Source organism: Sturnira hondurensis, unplaced genomic scaffold (assembly GCF_014824575.4).
Source record: "Sturnira hondurensis isolate 20B ecotype Veracruz unplaced genomic scaffold, ASM1482457v3 Scaffold0006849, whole genome shotgun sequence".
Lineage (NCBI taxonomy): Eukaryota > Metazoa > Chordata > Mammalia > Chiroptera > Phyllostomidae > Sturnira > Sturnira hondurensis.
The window spans coordinates 1,396,863-1,418,895 of NW_028079480.1; the positions used below are offsets into that span (position 1 = coordinate 1,396,863).

Consider the following 22,033-nt stretch of genomic DNA (forward strand, 5'->3'; position numbering starts at 1 on the left):
CGGTGAGGAAGCCTGGAAGGACGCTGGGGACTAGAGTGGGCGGGCTTGGCTTAGCCCCCGCGCTGCCCCGGCAGAGGCTGCAGGGGTGCGGGAGAGGGGGGCCACACCGGAGCGCGGCCAGGGGACTGGGGGAGGGGACGCTGCCGCGGTCGACGCGCCTTATCTCCGAGCTGTGCTCGCCCGCTCCCCTCCCTCTGCGGCCGTCGCGAAGCTCCGCTCTCCATACAGAGCAGCCCCCCGGAGGCGCTCGGACACGTCCCCAGGCCAGATACAGATCGGCTCCGCGCTGGCTCCGCAGCGCGAAATCTCGCCATCTGCGCGGCTGGCGCGGTCGCTCCAGCCCGGCCCGGCGACGCCAGGTCGCTCCCGAAGGAAAAACGCGAAGGCAGCGCCGCGGCCACGGCCGCCACCCTCGGCCCGGCGCGCAGGGGCGGCCGCGGGGCCCGGGGGCTCGCTGCCCTTCCCTCCCTCCCCTTTGCCTTCCTTCCCAGCTCTTCGTCCCGAGGGACCCAAGCTTCCCGCCGGACGCCCTCGCCCCCCTGGCCAGGCCCGGCTGCCTTCTGAAGGTTACGCGCCGCGGCGGCGGGGCGCTGGGGACGCCCGCCCTCGCCTCCGCCTGCGCCGCCGCCCACCCCAGCGCCTGCCGCGCCTGGCCCAGCCCGGCCGGCCGTGCTGCCGGCTGCTGCCACCGCAATCCCGACTCCTAAATCAGCCCGGGGAGGCGCGCCCTCCCCCACCCGGCTCCCCGGGCTCCCCGGGCCGCGATTGGCCGCGCGGGCGCCCCCTACCCCCGAGCCCCGAGCTCCAGCCGCCGTGCCATTGGCTGCGGGGCTCCGCCAGCCTTTACATAAGCCCCGGCGCGCTCGAGTGGAGTTGTATAAAGCGGGCGAGCGGCGTCGGGGCGGGAGGCTCGAGGCCAGCCCGGGACCGGGGCTGGGCGCTGGAAGAGGGAGGCGGCAGAGGCAACAGCGAACGCCCGCGCTCCGACGCCCCGGGGAGGTGGGGCAGAGAGAGCCGGAGGAGGGCTCCCAGTGCTGACCCCGGCGTGAGTACCCGTTCCGTGCCCCCAACCCCCGAGACGGAGAAAGTTTCTCCCGCCCTAGGTTCCCCTCCCGATCCGCCCCCAGGGGGTGGCGGGGATGCCACTCAGAACCCGGGAAGACAGAGACCGCCAAGGTGGCAGCGTCTCGCTTCCAACTTGCCAGTGGGCTCAGGACTGGACTGGCGCGCGGAGCTTCCCTCGCGGGCTGGGGGCGAGGCGGGAGTGGGGTCGGAGGTGGCGGGGAGGTGGGAGCAGAGGTGTGGGGCGACAACCCTCACAACTGGGGGCGCGCTGGAGGTCAGTTGTTTGGGAAAGGGGCAACGGGGCTGAAAGGGGGCGGAGCAGGCGAGGAGGGTGGTGCTGGAGGTACTAGGGAGTCACTCAGCCAGGCAGGCTCAGCTCCGGGCCGGGGAAGCTACTGGCCTAGGCCGGGTGCCTAAGCTTCCAGGATGGGAAAGAGCCGTGGGGGGCCGGCGTTCCTTTCCCAGGGAAGCCGATCTCTCCCGCGCAGCGCTGGGTGGCAGAGAGCTCGGCAGCGGGCCCCGCGCAGCGTAGCTGACAGCTGCCTTTGCCGGACCGAGGTGTGGTTTCCTCGCGTCAGCTTGTCTCAGGCAAGCCAGCTTCAGGCATTCCAGGAGACCCGGAGGTCCTCCTCTAACCCTGTAGGGACTCGTGGAGGCTTTGGTGGGGCAGCAGGCCAGGTTTGGGGGCTTGCCCAGCAATGCAGCGTGCTTCTTCGCAGTACAGTAGTTGGGAGCCCTGGTTAGTCCCAGTTCTGCAGAAACCAACTCCAGAATCCAGAGTCATCCCAGCCATCTCGGAGTGGCGGGGAAATGCTCTTGGGGCTGTGGGGAGCACACGCCCCTTCCTCTGGGGATGACTAATGAATATTGCTACCGCTGGTGGCAGGGGGTGCACCTGGGATGGCTTCTGTGTGCCCCAAGAGCGCTTCAGCTGTCCAGACGGGACACATTCTTGAGTCACGCTTGAAATGCCATCTGGGATGGGTGCAGGACTTCCCAAATGAAGGCATGTGGAAAAGAAGGGAAGAGATTCTAGGAATAGGGGACAACTCTGTATGCTGTCTTGAATCTGGAGAGAACTGGTGTAGGAAGAGAAGCGCTATCTGATAGGAGACTTTTTGACCCTGATGCCCTGGGCACCCAAGACTGAATTAGAGAGAATTCAGAGTCCTACTGTACCTCACCCTGAGCCATGAGGAAGGGGCAAAGGAGGGGGGAAAAGTGAGAACATGGCGGTTGTTCCAATATGGCCTTTGAGGACGCGTTTTCTCTCCCTCTGACTTGATTAAAAACATCCTCTGGCAGCAGGTCCTAAAGTTAATTTAAGAGGCATTGAAGAGAGTTTCAGGTCTTGATGCTGGCACAGTGGACCACAATTAGACGATTCCGGTTTCCAGTTGGTGCTAATGGTGTCTGGAGAAGGTCAAGGGCGGGCTTCTCAGCTGGGGCTGTACTCTTCACCTGTACCCCATGCCTGAACATGGGTGGGGGTTTTGAACTCCTAGGGTAGCTGCTTCAACCTGGAAATCTTTAATGGTGGGTATCAGTCCGTACTCCCAACCCCAGCTCCATCCTCAGCTTGCAGTCAACATTTTTCTGCTGCATTTTTCAAGACTGCCTTTCCACTGGGGATGTGTGTGGCAGAATATCTGCTTCTTACTCTTTCTACCCTTCTCTCCACATGGGCAGCACCTGGGGCTCTGGTGTTTATTGCTTGGCACCTTGATGTCTGGTTAAGAGTTCCTATCGCTGTACATGAGTGCCCCCTGCGAATGTGTAGACCAATGGCCTATGTAATTCTGAGGAGAAAAACATAGGCTTTTCTAGAGAGAGGACTACAGACCAGGAAATTTGTCCTTTTAAAGAGCTGTGACAGTCTTCTGTCTTCTTGCTGCCTGCTGAAGCAAGTGAAACTGCCCTGCAGGCTCTTTGGTGTCCAGTAGGGGGCGACAAAGGCACCCAGCTCAGGACCACTGACTTTCTCACTTCTTGCCCTTCATTGGCCATAGTAACTTGATGCTCTAATTAAGTGAAGGCCACAGCCCACAAGGGTCACCTTCATGATGGAAACCCTTACACCACATGCTTCCTGGACTTCAGGTGGTCCTGCGACCTCAGGTGCAGTGGGGCAGATGCAAACACGACATTCCAAGGAAAAAGCTGATCTACAGCCCCACACGCCCTCCAAGATCGTTCTTTTGTGCTTGGTGTTGGTGTGTTCTTCGAACTCAGTAAGAGCTCAGAGCCAAAGACTATGAGCGCTGGGTGAGCGAAATCTTGAAGAGCATCCACTAGTCCACCTTTATCTCATCTCCAACACTCCCATGAACACTTAATTCACAGATGACAAAACTGAAACCCAATGAAGGCAAGTATCTTGCCCAAGGTCACCTGGCTGTTTGGTGGTAGAGACAGGACTGGATCCTAGGGATTCCCAGCCCTCTACTCAGAGCTCTTTCTACTCCACGACCTGCTTCCTCTCTACTACGGAGATGGCCGTGTGTTCCCTACACGGTAGATACTCATAATTGCCAACTGATCAGAAATAAGTAAATTAGTAAATGTAGTAATTTGAAGAGATCGCCTTTGAATCTGTTACTTAGAGTGAGGCAGTGAGGAGCAGACAGAGTTCTTATAATGTACATATGCGAGTAATAGAAATTCCTAATTATTCTTTCCCCTTTCTCCATTATCTTATCTCATTATTCCAGGTGGGTTTTTTAGGCCAAAGCAGTGTGACTCCGGGTTTCCGTGTATACAGTTAGGAATGGAAGGGGCCCGGTTCCTAGCAGTGGTCTTGAAACCTAGGCCTGGAGCTCATCCTGCCCTCCGCTCGGGTGAGCTGGAGTGGGGTCTCTGTTTCCTGCAGTGACACCGTGGCCTGCGGGGCCTCCAGCACTCAGATGCTGGAAATCTGAGGGCTGGAGTATCCGCCCAGTATTTGCCCATTTCCCCATTCTCGCTGCTCCCAGGTCAGACTGCTAGAATGTTCTGTTTTTGCAAAATCCTTGTGTTAGGGCTTCTTAGGTGATGTGGAAGATACCACCGTTTCCATTGCCCTTTTTTGTTCTGTGAGTCTGCCCGGCGACATCTGAGCTGGGCCTGGGAAGGTTTGCTGAGTGGCCTATGGGCTGCCCCCTCTGTTTCCTCTCCCACCCTGCTCTTTTGCACACGGCGTGATGGTTCCCCCGGAGCCTCAGCTGACGTGGCAGTGACCCTCGGGAGGAACCGTGCTGCCACCTGAGAATTCTGAGAGGTGGATCCTCTTCTGTCCCCAAGGCGCTCACCCAGGGGGTGCGTGTTGGCAGGGAAGATGCTTGAGTTTTCTCATCTCCTTCAGGCTCACAGATAAGTTGGGTCTTTATCTTCAGGCAGGGGAGGGAGGCAGCAGGATAAGGTGGACCACCACAGGGCAACGGTTCCTCTTCTAAAGTAGGGTTCTGAGACGCTGTGCTGGAGGTCCGCACCAGCTCCCAGCTCTAGCTGAAGAATTGCGCCAGCATTCCCGAAGCTTGGTGTGGTTCTGGGCAAGGCCAGAGGAGTATCATTGCGTAAAATACAGCTGTAGCACAGGATTTTGTTTGAAAGGGAGAGGGGATATAGAGTTTGAGGCGTAGCATCAGACACTTAGAAAACGAGAAGTCACCTCTTTCATGAGCCCTCTCGATAACTGACCTTACCCTACTCCCACTGGGAAGACAGCTCAGTGTAGTGGGAAGGACACAGGCTTAGAATCTGGCTTCCCTGCTGACTGACTTAGATACCTTAGACAAACCACTTGACCTCTGTAGGTCTCAGTTTCCTCCTCTGCAAAGTGGTGAAGCTGGCAACACTGTGATGAGGGTAGGAGAGTGGACACCGGAGAAGAGTCTAACAAGCCCCTGCCCTTGGTTAAACATGCCGAGGCGTTCCGTTGGGAGAAGATATTATTGCAGGATCACATTGGGTCTTTCTTTTCCCAGCAAGAGACCAAGTGTCCAGGTCTGCACATGAGCTTCTGCTCGGAGCAACACCAGGGCTGGCGGACAAGGCCTCCTTGGCAGGGTTCCTTCCTTGCCTTCTTCCCTCCCCCACCTTGGGGCTTTCATTCTGAGGTTTTGCCATGCTTGGGGAAAATAAATTTTACAAGTCCCAGGATAATTCTGAATGTGATGGAAGGCCCTGAGCTATTGATTCCTAAGGAAGGATCTTTGTGCTCGGAGAAGCCTTCCTCGGAGCCCAGTGATTTAAGAGTGCTGACAAATCCGTGCTCACCGAGCCTCCTGCAGGCTGCAGATACAGGCTTCCAGGCCAGCTGGGGCTCTGCGAGGGATTTCTGGGGAGCCTGGCTGGTTGCTTAGGGGACAGAAACCCATGAACTCTCCTTAGAAGAAAGTATGAAATCAATTGGTTCATTATCACACCAAGCACACCCTGGGCCACTTAGGGCATCTAAGAAATGAGAAGCAGTAAGGGGCTGGGAGGTTGTGTTTAAAAGGTGCGCATATAGGTATGAGGGAGTCAGGGAAGAGAAAGGGACAGAAAGATCTTTTTCCACCGAGTCACTCATGATCGCGACTTTATCGAAGTGCTTAGGCCGTCTTGGGGAGGTTACTTTGCATCCTAGACATTTGCAGTTTTGGGAGACATTTCCGGTTGTCACAGCTGGGACAGGGAGTACCACTGACATGGAGCGGACAGAGGCCAGGGATGAGGCTAAACATCCTCCATCACACAGATGGCTCCCGGCGAAGAGTGGTCTGGCCTGAAACGCCAGTAGCGCCGAGGTTGGGAAGCCCGGGCTGGAAGAGCATGAATCGCGCGTGTGAGAGGCGGGAGGGGGTTGAGAAGTGTTCTCACCCAGCTCTCCCGCTGCGCAGCTGAGGACCCTGAGATCCAGAGCGGGGAAGACACCAGCCAGGGTCACGCAGCAAGCAAGTGGCAAAGCTGGTCTGAGACTGACTTCCCCAGACTCCCTCCAAAGTTGTGGTGAAGATTCAGTGGGAGCTGGGACAACACTTAGAAAATTATAAAGAGACCATTAATATTGCTATTATTAAGAATTGGGGAGTTTTGAAAGTTCTATTTCTGGCTATGCCACTGACTCATTGTAGAATGCTGGGTGCATCATTCCCCCACCCCCTGCCTCCCTGTGAGTGTGGGTGTGCTGGGGGCTGGTCTCAGCAGACAGTAAATATACCACAATCCGTGTCTTCGGAGAAAAGTCTGAAGATTTGACCTTCAAAAACCCGAGGCACTTAAAAAGAAAAGATAAAAATTTTCCTTGAAAGAAATCATGTTGACTTCGTAAGAAGCAAAGCATTCGCTTCTTGGACAAATTCCAGTACCCTAGCCTTATAAGTTGGTTCCAGCCCAGGAAATCTGATCAACATCCGGAGGAGAAACGGATAGCTCCACAAATGACAAGCAACTAGATTTGTCCCCACTCCCTCCGGGAAGGGGAGGTGGCAACTCCTCTGCCACCCTTTCCTGCTCAACCCTCTTGGCACATGGAAGTTCTGCAAGGAACTTCAAGGAGGGATGGGAAGGTGTGTTATTAATTAGTAAAACCCTATTTACTTAACGGGCATATACTTAAAGATCTCTTCCAAGGGACATTTTGACATATTACTTTAATTAGCCACAGAAGAATTGTGAGTGCAGAGTGTAAAATGACCCTTGCTGTTGTTTCCAGTTACTCTTATCTTTGTTTGCACCTGACAAGGACAGTGACAAGGTCACAGGGGTCACCGCTGAGCTCCGGGTGTCCCACTGACCAGAGGAGGGACCATGGGGACTTCCTAACAGCAGTCTCTGCCTTCCTAGACAGCAGCCCCAAGTGGCTGTGTCTTATTAGCACCTCTGCCCCCCTTTGATGGCTCTTTAAGGACCCATCAAGACTGCCTGGGAGCCCAAATCCCCCCCACCCCCATGGGAAGAGGAGTGCTTGTAGGTTGGAGGGAGCAGCCTTTCCTGTGAGGCCTTTCCCTGGAGGTAGGAAGTCACTTGAGACTCACCCTTGAGGACCGAGGTTACACTCCTTCTTTCCCTAGTTCGGGGGGCGAGGGGGTCACTCCATAGACCTCACCCATCCTGTTCCTCCACGATGCTCTGCATGTGCAGGGCAGGCCTTTTGGCCCCAAGAGGTCAGGCCTTGTCATCAGAAGGGTGGAGCAGAAAGGCCCCTCCTATCCCCAGCAGTCCCGGCACCTACGTTTTGTCATGATCCCCTTCCCCCGCCCCCACCCCTAAGAACAGACCCTTTTTTTGGAAACCATAATCATGCACCTCACATCTAAGAGGCTATGTATATCCAAAGAGGCTTTTGCAGGTGGGGAGACAAGAGCCCCAGAAGGAAAAGTGCTGCTTTGCCGCGGGGTGGGAGGGAGCGCCATGTCTTTTGTCTGGGCTACACCCTCAGTGCCTAGCACAGTGCCTGGCGCGTGGAAGGGCTCAATGGNCCTGTTCCTCCACGATGCTCTGCATGTGCAGGGCAGGCCTTTTGGCCCCGAGAGGTCAGGCCTTGTCATCAGAAGGGTGGAGCAGAAAGGCCCCTCCTATCCCCAGCAGTCCCGGCACCTACGTTTTGTCATGATCCCGTTCCCCCGCCCCCACCCCTAAGAACGGACCCGTTTTTTGGAAACCATAATCATGCGCCTCACATCTAAGAGGCTATGTATATCCAAAGAGGCTTTTGCAGGTGGGGAGACAAGAGCCCCAGAAGGAGAAGTGCTGCTTTGCCGCGGGGTGGGAGGGAACGCTGTGTCTTTTGTTCTGGGCTACACCCTCAGTGCCTAGCACAGTGCTTGGCGCGTGGAAGGGCTCAATGGGTGCTCAGTGGGTGAACAGATGAATGAGTGAATGTAGGTGTCCATCCGGCACGGAGGCGGTTCTTGGTATTAAAGTGGATCCCCCAGTTGGACTGGGTCTGTAAAGCCAGTTTTCCTTCCTGCTCCTTCCTTCTTCCCAGAGCTGGCGCTTGGCACCAGGGCTCTGTGAACCTCCAGAGGTCCCACCAATCAAGCAGGGTTTGAGGAGCCCGTGCAGGGCCCATCCTGTGAGCTGGTGGCCAGCTCTTGGCCTCGAGCAAGGCCAGGCTTCTCTGGATGCTCACTCCACTCCCTCCCTCTCCCTCCCCCCACCCCCGCCGGTCACTGGAAGGGGGCTCAGTGCAGGCTTCCCACTCTAAGCAAATAGAGAGATGATCATTTGGATTTCCACTGAAGACAGACGAGGGAGTGGGTCCCTGCTTCACAGAAAGATTCCCAGGAGGATGTTTTTAAATAGCCAGGTCCACAATGCATGTTAAATGATTTAGGGAAAAAATCCGACCCGTAGACACGCAGGCCTGCAAAAGAACTTTGGAGGTCATCCAGCGCTGCACCCCACCCCCACCCCAGGATGTCAGGTCCCCTCTGTGATACTCTTGCTCGATTTTCAGAAGCTCAGCCAGCCTAGTTGTCCTGCACGCTGCCGCCCCAAATCTAAAATGCTCTTTCTAAAATGCAAATCTGATCATGTCTTGGCCCAAGTTCAAAACCTCCCTCACAGTGTGACTCCAAGCTTCTTACCTCCACAAAGCAGGCTCTCTGGGTCCCCACGCTGCCTCCATGCAAGACTGTCTCCACCTTCTCCCACGTCCTCCCTTCCTCTCTCTCCCACTTCAACCCCCAACACTGCATTACGCATTACGGCAGCCACAACTGCATTTGTGACATGCGCCAACAATGCGCTCTGTCACAGCCATGCCATAGGCCTCCACCACCTGGGATGCAGCTCCCCTTGGGATTCCCTTTCTCCAGGGAGCCTTTGCTGCCTGCCCTTTCCATCCACCTCGTTAGCTCGCTCATGCCTCCTTCCTGTGGGCACTGTCTGGACATTATACCTGTTACTCTTTTGAGCTGCTCCCCAGTTTCATGACTTGCTCCTGGTAGACTGCAAGCTCATTGACTTCAGAAGCCATGTCTTATTCATCACTTCCAACCTGGCCCATAGGTGTCTACAAAATGCTTGCAAAATAAATGTGTATATTACAGTAAACTGAGGGGTTCCACCTTTGAAAAGCAGTATTTAAAAGTCAAAGAACTCCACTAGGTCCCTAGACAAATTAGAAACAGAAGCAAGCTTATTCTTCAAAGTCTTACAGTACCTTGGACTCCATTCAACATTTGGCAGCTACTCCTGGAAGGGGAGCACCTGGTGGGCCTGGGTCCACCTCCTGAGATGCGTTCATTCATTCAACAAACATTTATTAGCTGTAGTCATAGTCTGAGTGTTGCAACTGCTACCTACTATGTATGGGCTTTCTCTTTGCCAGGCATTGTGCTCAGCACTCGACACTGTCTCATTTCATTTTCCCCTTTACAAACCAGGAAGTCTGAGCAGTTAATAATACTTATTAAGGACTTGCTATGCCTTGTGCATAAGGCTAGGAGATTGCATTTGTCCTCTCACTTTCAGAAACACTATTTCATTAGCCTGCTGGTCTCTGTGGCATCTCCTAGCCTGGGTCCCTTGAGTTTTCATCTGCCTTTTCTGGAGCAGGACCAAGTCTCCTCTCTGTCTGAGTGTAGCTGCAGGCAGTGTCTGGAGCTCTCTCCAGGTAGAGGGAAAGAGAAGGAAGCCTTATATTTTCATGGCGCTGGGGAAGATGCATAGGAAAGGTGGCCCCAGGGGGTGGGGAGGTGCAGAAGGTCTAGCATTTGTCTTCCAGGCTGGCAATGCAGAGGACCAGGATGGGGACAGGCTGGAGAAACGCCAGTGACTAATGTCAGTGGCTGAGGCATTTGAATGTACACTCCACTGGAGGAGCAAGGACTTTATTTTGTTCTTGCTGTTTTCCCAGCATTCAGAATAGAGCCTAGCAGAGACTAGGTGCCCAAGACTATCAAATGAATGAATGAATGAATGAGTGAATGGCACCCTTCCTCTATCTGTCCCACTTGGGCCATGGCGTCTGCTTCCAGCCCTGCCCCCCCTGGCCTCGGTCACACTCCCCTGCTGCGGTGCTCTTTCCCACACGCCTCTCTGGCCAGGCCACTTCTAGCCCTCGGACTCGTGTCTCTCAGGAGGCCTCCACACTCCTTTCCAGCCTCCTTTGCTACACCCCTCCCACCAGCTGTCCCGCCCCCACCCCTCGCTCCGGCTGCACAGAGCCTCACTGAGCCACACCGGCCTGCTCCGCCACCGTGCACACACTGGCCCTCAGCCTGGAGCGGCTTCTCTGCCTTGTCTCTGGCCAGCTGCCCGCCCTCTCTCTCAGACCTTCCCCAGCTGCCCAGGCAGTGGTGTTTGCTCCGTCCACAGTCTTCCCACCTCATGTGGTCTAAGACAAGTTTGGTGTAGGGAGAGAAACTGTTTAGTGTCTAAGAACACCACTTCTGGAGCCAGATGGCTTAGGTACAAGCCCAGGCTCTGCTGTATACTAGCCGTGTGACCTTGGGCGACTCACTTAGCCTCCCTGTACCTTAGTTTTTTCCTCAGCTGTAAAATGGGGACAATAGTAGTGCCTACCTCATCTACGTGAAGGGTCAGAGGGGTGCCTGGCACTTAATGGTAGCTGTTATTACTACCCATTCCTCTCATAGTACTTGTCACGTGAGATATTCCTCACGTAGCACTTGTGACATGAAATTGAAGTACAACTCCATCTGCCTAGGGTCCCATGAGTTCAGCTAAAGAACCACACGCTCGGCTCTGAAATTTAGGAAGGGAGTTCTGCTAGCCATGTGGAAGTGAGGCGAGATGAGAGGGGAGCCGCTGGCAAGTACTTGCTGTTGTCCAGGTGAAGGACAGGGGCGCAAATCCCCGGCAGTGGGGACAGAACGTCAGGGCAGTTTTGAGAGACATTCATGAAGCAGAATGGACTCAGCCAGTGGTTGCCAAGAATGAGGAGAAGGGAGAACCCAAGATGACACCAGCTTTCCAACCTGAGTGGCAGTGCTGGGATTTGAAGGGCCCAGGGAGCAGCACCACACGTCCCTTCCAATTCAGGATCAGTGGACAGAGAGGAAGAGGGAGGGAGAAGGGAAGAGAGAGGCGGGACTCAGGCAGATGGAGATTAAAATGCATCATTACAGATACAGCTGTTTGGAAGGCCAGGCTCTGGAGTGCGGTCCATGGGGCCTGCTGCTACGCCTGGACCTCCCACCGCAACCCTCCCTGTGGGCAGGGGCCAGGGCTGACCCTGCCTGGCCAAGCTCAGCACATGGCAGAGAGTGGCCTCTGCAGGGAGGCAGGTCCAGAAAGGGCTCTCCATGCCCAGTTCTTCCACACTGACCAATCTGTCCCTGCTCCTGCCCTGGAGAGGAAAAAGTGGGAGAAGGAGGGAGGCCAGAACGTTACGCTAAGCCAGGGTCTCTCAATCTTGGCATTATTGACATTGGGGCTGGACGGTCCTTGTAGTGGGGGCTGTCCTGGGCATTGTAATATATTCAGCAGCATCCCTGGCCTCTATGCACGAGATGCCAGTGCACTCCCCTTCCCCGATCGTGACAACCAAAAATGTCTCCAGACACTGACAGGTGTTTGGGGGCTAGGGAGGGAGAGCAAAGTCATCCTCAGTTGAGAACCACTGCTCTAGTCTAATGCAAGTCCCTCTGGGTGGAAACCTGAGGAGCGGGAGAGGAAGGCTGCGTGCTAACTCTTGTTCCAGGGGTTGGGCCCCTTCAATAGGCAGAGCTAGAAGGGGTAGATGAGGGTGACAGCTGGGTCCTCCAGACCTTTGAGGCATCTTCTGTCTGTCTTCCCTTCCTTTGTCCTTCTGTCCAGCTAACTTCTTAGCATCATTTGAGGTCTGGCTACACCCCTGCCTCTAGGAAGCATTCCCCAGTGCCCCTCCCAGCTAATTTAGACAGCTGTGTGCTCCTTCCTCCACTGCATCCCTCACCCTCTCTGGCCAGCGTTGACCAGCTTTCTCCTTGTGACCCCAGTGCCGCTGAGCACATTCCCCGGCTCCTCGGAGGTCCACAGGAGGTTTCACTGTGGGTGAATGAGCCCAGGCTTCTCTTAGCTCCTCTCCAGCGATGCTTTAGTCCTGGGCATTCCTTTGTGGGTCTCCCTCTCCCTCTCTCCCCCAAGCCTCTGCCCTCCTACTGCGTCTGGGAAGGCTCTGTGCTCCCTGCTCATTCCCAATATCTGAAGCATTCAGGGCTCTTGCTTTTGTGAGAGCTTGAGGTGGTGTCCTTGGCTCTTTCGATAATTGCTAAATAACTGCTTGCCCTGAAAATTGCCCTGGAAGCCTCTCCCCACAGCTGCCTGGACCCACATCAGACGTCTAGGTTGCCTGGTTACCAGTTTTCAGACCCAATTCAGGAAAGTCCCGAGGCCACAGAAAACTGAGTTTGGCTGCCCGTGACCTGGAGGCAATGTCTAAAGACTATCTAACCTTACGTAGCACAATCTGGGGAAGGAGGGGACATGAGCAGTGAGCAATGTCCTGCCTGGCCCCCCTCGGGGTCTTCACCAGCTCACTTGACCCTTAAAACCTTGGCACGTCATGTGATTTCCACGCTACAGACAAGGACAGTGGAGATCAAAACGATTCAGGAACATACCCGAGGTCACCAGATAGTTTGTGGTGGGCTTAAGATTCAAATCCAGGTCCCTGCGTTGGGTTTTGTTTTTTCTGTCTTCATACTGCTGAGGTTTGGGCAAGAAGTTTGCTTATAGAGCATTTTTTAAGAAATTACTACAGAGCAATCTTCTCAGTGCCTGACACACAAGTCCTGCCGTCTCTCACCCCGGTCGAGACCCCTCTTTTCCTCCTCCCCACACCTCCCCTGCAGGAGCAGACGCTTTCCTTGTGGAGGCGCTAGCACTCTGGCCTGCACCCCTCTGCGCATGCTCTGCCCGGGATGTGCAGCCTCACCTCCTGCCCGGGCACTTAACACTCTCCACTTAGCATCGCTCCTGCCTGCAGGCACTACTCACAGCGCTGTACTGCGGGCGCTTGATACACACACTCAACAGAACAAAAAAGTTTCGTCCAACCTACTGTTTAATTCTATTTTTAACTTTTCTCCCGAAGGATTCAGCTGTTCACAGGGGTGTGACAGGAGGCTCCCCGCGCCAGCCTTGTAAAACGAGAGGTCACTCGGGGTGCCCGCTGCCTCGCCGCCTCGGGCGGTACCATCCACCCTGCTTTCTTCCCCAAACTCCCTACTCCGCCTCCTCCTTTGACACTCTCTAGCTAAATAGATTTTCTTCATATACTTCAACAGGCGGATGATGAATTTCGGCAGCAGAAACATTTTTCACTTCAGATCAGATTGCAGACTTACACTCCCATCTGGGGACCATGAGTCTGGGGCAGGGGTTCTCAGCCCAGGCTGCCCATTAACGTCATCCAGGAGGTTCCTAAAAATATGCAGCATCCAAGCCCACCCCAGACCAATGACGTCTGGGTGAGGGGCCTGGGCAGGAGCGTATTTCTTAATACTCCCCAGGTGATTCTCTTGGGCAGCCCGGGTTTAGAACCCTTGGTGCGGAGCCTCGCTGTTGCGAGTGAAGCCTGCAGACCAGCAGCCTGGCCATCACCTGACAGCTTGCTAGAATGCAGACGCCCAGGCCCCACCCCAGACCTACCCAATCAGAATCTGCATTTTACCAAGATTCTCCGGTGATTTGTGAGCACAGTACAATCTGAGAACTGCTTTAAGGAAAGAGTCGTTTTTAAATAAGTGTATGACAAGTTGCATTCGAATCTCCTAAAATCTTGTTAAAACGCATGTTCTGATTCGGTAGGTCTGGGGTGGGGCCCAAGATTCTGCATTTTAACAAACGCCTCACTGGTGCCCCTGCCGCTGCTACTGCTGCCGCCGTGGGGACCACTCTGAGTGGCCAGCTGCATTTCAGCAAGTTCCTTCATCTGAGCCTTGAGAGTGGAGAGTGGAGTTTCACAGACCTTTTCTAAGTTTCCTCGCCGTGACTGTTTCCTCACCAGTCCACCATCATGACAGGCCCCTGGCCCACCGTCTAACCAGCAGACACTAAGTAGCCCTGGTGGGTGCATCAGACGCCTTTGCCAAGGCAGAAGATTGAAACATAAAGGAGCGTTCTCTTCACACCACCGGGGAGGCTCTGCACTGGTCCGCCCATGCCAGGGGATTTCAGGTCCCACACTAATGATGCTGGATCCCTCTCTGGCCTTGGCCCCCATGAGGGAACTATTGGAGACCCCTGCTGAAAAGCTGTGTAATTCAAACTATGTCTAATGTGTTCAGCCAGGAAAATTCCACAGGTTGGTGTGAGGTTATAGAAGAAACTGGGGAGAAACACTGATGAAGGTCTGCTTTTATAATAATAATAATTTTTTAAAAGGCCCTTCAATCCATTCTAGAATTTTAGATCTGGAAGGGGACTTATAGAGATCTTTCCCCAAATCCTAGTTTTGGAGAAGAAAGCTGGGACCCAGTGAGACCATGGCTCGTTCAAAGTCACCAAGCAAAAGAGGAGTCAGCTCATGGGTGTATATTTCTTCTTAATCTTTGCCTTGCGTTATTTATCTAGAAATGAATAGCATAGAGTAGTCACTTCATTCATATGGCTCCTTTAATGAAAAGTTCTACTGTTCACAGAAAAGGTAAAACTCAGGAGGCTGGATCATGGTTCTGGCCCCTTGTGGCCTTCATCAGGAAATTTCTCCCAGTTGCTGCTATTACCCTAGTAGGGTCTGCCTCCCATTAGGATGGTGTTGGGGGAGGGGGGTGACTATCTAGCTTCCAGAAGGCATACCTGATGCCATTTTTCTCTGTCATGCCCATTACAAACGTTGTCTGCTGATCACAATGCTCTTTGAAGCCACTGCCAATCAATTGGATTTAGATTTCAGGTTGAAATGCATTTGCTGTCCCTACAATAGAGGTCATACCTTGAAAAGTCCAGTGACCTTCATTCAGATCCACACTACATTGCAGCCTGTCTGCACGCACGGGTTAGAAAATACTCTTGAGCTTCTCATCTCTCTCCCCACCCCCAGCTGCTCATTAATCCAATTATGAGTTTCCTTTATCCAACCAAACTTCCCACAGAGTTGCAAAGTCTCCTAGCGGTGGGTTTGCCATTGGTGATTAGACAGCCCAGTGGAAAATGCTGCCTTGTTCAGACAGCTCTTTCATTTGGACTGAACTGACCTGACTCTGAGAGTGCAGTGCCCAATACGTGCCCTGCGAGGACACCCCAAGAACTGCCTTCTCACGAAGGCTCCCCGAGGTTAGTTCCTGCCCTGCAGCCAGAACCCTGCCCCTCCAGCAAGGCATTCAGGAGCCTTCCGTGCCCTGTTTGGCTCTGACGGCAGTGCCTGGGCCCTTCATCTGGCCTCAGTTCGGAACTGGAGCAAGCTCATTTGCTGGCGGGAGTATCTGTCTCCGTGATGGGGAGTCAGTCTTCAGATGTTCTCTTCATTAAGACATCAGCCTCACTCAGCCTTGCTCTTGGCTGCTAGACCACCGACAAGCCAGCAGGAAAAATTCCGTCAGGAAGGGCTTCGCTGCCTTTTGGAGGCAGAGAGGCCCCATCTCGCCTGTGGGACTGGACCTGCTCAGCCTCGGTGGGACTGGTGCCAGCAGAGCCCTTAGCGCACCCTGTGAGTCCTGATTCTAGGCCTGTGGGCAGAGTGTGCGCTGGCAGCATCCAGAGCGTCTCCCTCCCTCACGAAAGGAGGGGGCGGAGTCCTTCCACCTCCTTGGCCATTCCCATCTGTCTCCTGGGTGTGAGCCACAGGCTCCTGTGGCCCCAGGCTGCTCGGCAACACCCTGAGTTATGTTCGTGATATAATAATGAATTATACAATAGATTATACATAATTAATTTATAATAAAACACGCACACAACAGTTTAATTTCTCCAAGTGAATGATGAGCTGCCCGCCAGGTCCTGCTGGAATACATTCCCTAGATGCCTGCTTCCTGGTCCAGAGGCCATGGCCAACTGCCCTAGTGAAGGACCCAGGGAAACCTTCGAAGTCAGATTCCCTCCAGGCTGCCTCTGGGGTCTGACCCGCAGAAAGGCCATCCTGCCCTGCCTCCCCTGCTGTTCCAGACCCGGACACCCATGGGGGGCTCACCCCACCCCTGGACCATTTGAAAGCTGTTATTTTCTTCATCCTCTCAATCTTTCTGAGTATGGGAGGTGCCTGTGTATTGATTCTCTACTGTTCCTTCCTTCCTTCATTCACCCAACTCAACAGATAGCTATTTAGTGCCTGTTATGTGCCAGACACTGTCCTTGGCCTATGCACATGCGTGAACAGAACAGACAAGATCCTTGCCCTGATGGAGCCTATATTCTTGCAGAGGGAGTCAGACAATCCATAATAAACCTAACAATAGGTGTGCCATTCAGTGATAGGTGCTGTGGAAAAGAAAAGGCAGAGCAAGAGATGGGTGACCAGGTGTGAGCGAGGCAGGCAGAAGGAGTTCTAAAGAGGGAGGTCAGAGCAGGTCTTGTGGGGAGGTGGCAGGGTCAGTGGCCAGGCCTTCCATGAATGGGGGAGAGGGGCACTTCTGGGTCTACCGGGGGTTAGATTTCCCCCAGTTGCTTTGGCTAGGACATTGTTCAGTAACATTTGCAATTTTTGGTTTCAGATGCTCAGGATGTTCCTGTTCCTGTTGCTGCTGTGGTTTCTGCCCCCCACTGAGGGGTCCATGCGGGCTGAACCCATGTTCACGGCAGTCACCAACTCGGTTCTGCCCCCGGACTATGACAGCAACCCCACCCAGCTCAACTATGGTGTGGCGGTGACTGATGTGGACCACGATGGGGACTTTGAGATCGTCGTGGCAGGGTAAGTGCCTCCCATCTTGTGTTTGACGGATGCATCGGTCAGCTTTTACTGTGATAAGGCTGAGAAACAAATAACTCCAACACCCAGTGGCTTGTGACAGCCTTCATTCCCACTTACAGGTCTTGGCCGGGCTCAGCGCGGGTCCTGGTGTACTACTTCTTTGCCTTCGGTTATAGCAGTGGGGGGTCGGAGGGTGGATCCAAGAAAAGTGTTTGATCCACACACTTTCGAGGGAAAAAAAGTGGATACTTTGCTTCAAGGCACTTTCTTCATAGCCTTAGTTATACAGGTGCTACTTCCTTATCGGTGGGATTCTAGAATCTCTGTGCAGGAGGGGCTTCATGGGGACAGTCGTGATAGAAGAGGTTGCTCCGTCTGCCTTTGCACAGCGTGTAACATAAGACTGAAAAATCTATTAATTGTCCATTTCAAAGAAGAGGGGCAGATAGGAATTTGGAAGGATAGTTAAACTTCCTCTAAACCATGCTCCCTTCTCCTGAGAAGCAACAATGTGTAGCAAGAAAGGCGTAGGATTAGGAGACCAAATAACTTGAGCTCGTGCCCCAGATCTACCAGACTTGCATGGCTTTGATCAGACCCTTTTTTGCTGAGATTCTGGTACAGAATCTGTAAAAATGGGGACGGCAATGCCTTCCCGTCCCAAAGCCTCCCTCAACAGGCTATTGCACAGGATAGTGCCCTATAAATTCTGCCAGTTACATTAATAGTTATTATTCACTGAGCACTAATATGTGCCAGGCACTGTGCACATATTACATGTGTTGCCTTATTCAGCCTTCATGACAACACCAGAAAGTGCGCGTGCCATCATCCCCATTTAGAGAAAAGGAGATTAGGGTTCAAAGAGGTGAGTGACATGCCCTCTGTTAAGGAGATAGTAGGTAGATGAGTCAGGATTTACACCCCACAGCTCCCTAACTCAACAGCTGCTAAATTGCATTGTACAAAGTATAGTTTTCACTTCAAAAATCATTTAATCAATAAAAACACTACAGGGAGCTGTCAGTCTTCTTCCGGGAGGCCTGAGCTTTTATGGCAGCACTGACCGAAGTAACTGGTAGGTAACGTTATTGTAGCAGTTGCATGTAACAGTAGAAAGCATTGACCTTGGGAGTGGAAGTCCCGGTGTCAATTCTCACCACACCATCCAATAGCTGTGAGCCTCGTGCACGTTAATCAGCTATGGAGCCCCCACTTCCCTCATCTATAAAATGGGCACATTGAAATCCCCCGTGCAGGGCAGCGCTGAGGATCAGTTGTGGTGATATATTAGAAGGGTGGTTTATAAAGTGCATTTCTTCTTTCATTTGTTCCTTTCTTCTACCCTGTGAAGAGCAGAAGTGACTACCTCCTAGACCTCCTACAGGTCTAGATTAGCACGCCGTCCAGTAGAACTTTCGGTGAGATGGAGATGCTCTATGCCAATGCTGTCCAGCATGGATGGAATCCACTAGCCACCCGTGGCTATTGAGCACTTGAAATGGGGCTGCTGTGACCGAGGAACTGCACTGTTCATTTTATCTTGTTTTAATGATATAGCCACATTTAAATCAGCACAGTTCTGAGTGAAAACTAAAGAGCAGAATGTGCTAGAGAAGGGACAAATAGAAATGATTGTAATGACCCTGACTGCCTGAGGTACACTGAGTAGGGTGGAGGCCAAGCAACTTGTCTCCATGCCCAGTTCTGTGACTGCAGTCAATCTCCGAACCAGAGAGAAGTGCTCCTGGCCCAGTGCTGCCTCCCAGAGCCACGTGCCACTCTGCCAGCGTCTCTGGTTAAAGGGCTCTGATTCATTCAAGATGTTCTGGTTGACCCTGCTTCCTGCTAGGTGACACTGGCCTCCCCTGGTAGAGCCTGGGGGCTGACAGAGGACAGAGAACACTGGGGTGACCATCCATCCCCTCCTCATGGGACCCCCCCCAAGTTATTACCATGATCATGTTGCCCACTCTTGTTGGACAGCGGCCACAGGCACAGGTCTCCACCCCACCCACCCTCAGAGGAGCACTGGATGCAGCTGCACCTGCTGAGTGTGCAGCTTCTTCCTTTCCAAGTGCCAGGCATTCGTTTTACCTTCCTTTTCAGTGAAGCCTTTCGCTCTTTCTCTCAAGAAATTGGCTTTTGTGTCCTGTATGCCACAGAAGCTAGGCCATCATTTGTAATCAGCCTAGAGCAGAGGCATAAACCTTGCTCAGCTTGCTGCTCACTGTGGGTTGTGCAGCCCTTTAAAACCATCCTCTGGAAACAAGAACCAAGCCATCCTGGGCCTTGATCCTGGGTCATCCAGAGATGGGGGAGGTCCCTGTCTCTTCTCCCAGGGCAGAGGTGACCCAGGCAGCCCCTGTCTGAGGAAGCTTGGTTTGCTGAACATTCTTCTGGGCGACGAGACTGCTCCCCCCAACAAAGAAAAGGGGTTCCACAGAGGACAAGATGGCAGAGTTGGGCAGCCTCCCAGCTCCGGGTCAGGCCTTCTTTGTGGCTATTATGAAGCAATGTGAATCCTTGGGGCAAGGGAAAGTCACGTTCGAATTTAAGTACCAAAATACATTCCAAAGGCAAATATAACTTTTTATTATCTTCAGCTTAAGATGATTTGTCACTGTCTTCTTCTTTGGGCCGGATAACCAGGGGCTGACTACACAGACATATTTAAATCAGGACCTTGGGAGGTCATTCGGCCCACTCCTTGCCTTCCAATAAGGCCACACCTCCAGTTCTAAGGGGCTCCATTGTTCAGAGCCTTCCATGAGAGTACACGCACACTCTGTTTCATCCAGCTCAATTACTTGTGTCAAGACTCTATTTGGCTATTCCAGACCCCTCATAGTAGAGCTTACTGCGCCATTTCTTTTAACTTCAGTTTTCTGTCGCCTTTGAAAATAGAAACCAGTGGTCACCATTCTTTCAAGAAGCGGCAGCTAAGATCGCTGCCCTGCCTTCCATTCCGCATGGACTCCCTGGCAACATTTCTGACTCTGACTTTTATTCTATTTCACCCACCCTGCACCCATATTACATTCTGTTTCTTCTGTTTGATTATAGACTCTCTGTTCAAGAATCATGTAGCAGGAATTGAAATTTTAAAAAGAATTGGATGTGAATGGTTTTACCTTGGGCACCTGTAGTCTGGCTCAATAGAGGCCCACTCTCTGTTATTCCATAGACCTTCCCATTAGCTGACCCCAGAAGGCATGTACGTTCTCCTCCTGGGATAATGTCCAGCTCTTCAGTTTATAAGGTGCCTGCACCTGAACTTGTCTCTCGGCTATGTTGACCTTGTAGTGTGTCTGACTCAAGCCCTGTTGCTTTGAGTATTTACTCTCTGAATAGGTTTGTTTTGTTTTGCTTTTTCAGTATCCTCGTTCTGGGTATTGATGGCATTGATTCTGAGCATGTTGTGGGTGAGTCTGTATTGTGTTTCTGATTCTTGAGTTAATTGTGATGGAAGGCGTGTGCGTGCATCTGACTCTGGGAGGAGCAGAAAATGACCGCCCTTTGTTCTGCGGGGACGGGGGCGGGGAAGGGGCAGCTCTGCTCCGCTGCCCCAGCTGGGCGAGTGCCTCCGCATGTGGAGGGCTTATCTGTTGACCAGCGGGTGCGTGATTGCGGTCTGGTTACAGTCTCCCCCCTGCAGGGTGAGGGGAGGATTTGATCACCCCCAGAGAAGTGTGCACACGCACAGACTATTGAGGATCTCGACGGCTGATTCCCTGGGTAAATAGAAAGTCCAGTGGCTTCCTCTCTTCTCCATGGAACTAAACACCCAATCTGGAGCCTCACCTAGTCTGTCGAGGAATTCCTCTTGCCGTGGTCGGTCTTGCACAGTTCCCTTCAGAGCAGCTTTTGTTTCCCGGGATAGCCCTGGAGGTCTGAGATAACCCCTCCCCCCCCTGTCGGTTTCCAACCGGAGTTTGGCTCAAGTGGTGAAGTTTAAATCTCGGTTTACATCAGTTTTTCTACACAAAGGGCAATTGTTTGATAAAATCTTAATGCACTCTTCACACTTGGAAGGATTTCATTTAAAGGGATGCTACGTATCATAAAGCCTTGCTTTATTTATTTTTTCTTAATTTTGCCACTATCAGAAAACTTTTTTAATTTACTGAAGTTAATTGAATTATTTAAAAGGCAAACTGTACTCATTTACCAGATTAATCACAGTTACTTAGGAGACTTTCTTGCCATTATAAATAATAAAAACAATGATAAAGAATAAGATATTTGCCTATGATATAACCAAAGCAGCATTTATGTATTTCATTATAAGTACATACGAGATACATGAAACATATATAAATATAATACATATATATAGTTTATATAGATATAATAAATATTCCATCCATATATTTATATATGCATAATATATGTAAATATATATTCACATGTACGCACATACTTTTAACAAAATAGAAAAAACACTTTTGAACTTTCTGTGATAACCGCTGCTTTGTGAAATATAATGTTGTAATAGATTTGATCATCAGTTTCTACATCTTAAGATGTTATATGATTTCATTCAGTTTCTCTTTTTCTTAATTTAAAATATATTTTACATTTTGATAATATTTAAAAACATTTTATTACCCAAAAAATGCACACAGTAAAAATTCACCTTTACCAACCTCCACCCCTACTCCAAGCCCATCCCTGTCCTCTTCCAGCGTAACAGATGTTTTTAGTTTGGTGTTTATACTTCTAGAAATTTCTATGTAACGTGTATATTTATAATATAAAAAATATAAAAACTTTTGGAAGAGTCAAACTGGTACATATTCTTCCAAAGTTGCTTTTTTCACTGTATAGTATGTTCATGGTTCCAACCCACAGTCTAGCTTGTTTTTTTAAGTTGCTGTGTGGGAATGCGCCACATTCGTTTTGCCACGCTCCTCGAGTGACACTCAAGCTGTCGCTAATCCGTGGCCACTGCAAACAACGCTGTGTATCTATCCTTACCCATGTACGCAGATGTTTCTCTGGGATCGATACCAACAAGTGGAAAGTGCTGGGAATGATACGTCCATTTCAAATCTTAATAGATATGGCCAAACTGTTTCCAGCCTTAATCTTTTTCTATGTATCCATGGTCTAGAAATAAAAGGCGAGCCTTGGGATTATTGAATTCAACAGCTGCTCAAGCACCTACTGTGTGTACAACCACCTATGCTCCAGGGTCCAGAC

General features: G+C 52.1%; 1 protein-coding gene across 2 annotated transcripts in view; it reads left to right on the plus strand.

Annotated features, from left to right (window-relative positions):
- Nucleotides 1-900: 900 nt before the first annotated feature.
- CRTAC1 (cartilage acidic protein 1) overlaps nucleotides 901-22,033 on the plus strand; it is a 147,922-nt gene continuing 126,789 nt past the window's right edge. For both annotated transcript variants that reach the window (XM_037050790.1, XM_037050791.1), the window contains exons 1-2: nucleotides 901-1,045; nucleotides 16,629-16,828. In XM_037050790.1, coding sequence (XP_036906685.1) covers nucleotides 16,629-16,828 — 200 coding nt within the window. In that variant the 5' untranslated portion in view covers nucleotides 901-1,045. The remainder of the gene's footprint in view (nucleotides 1,046-16,628; nucleotides 16,829-22,033) is intronic.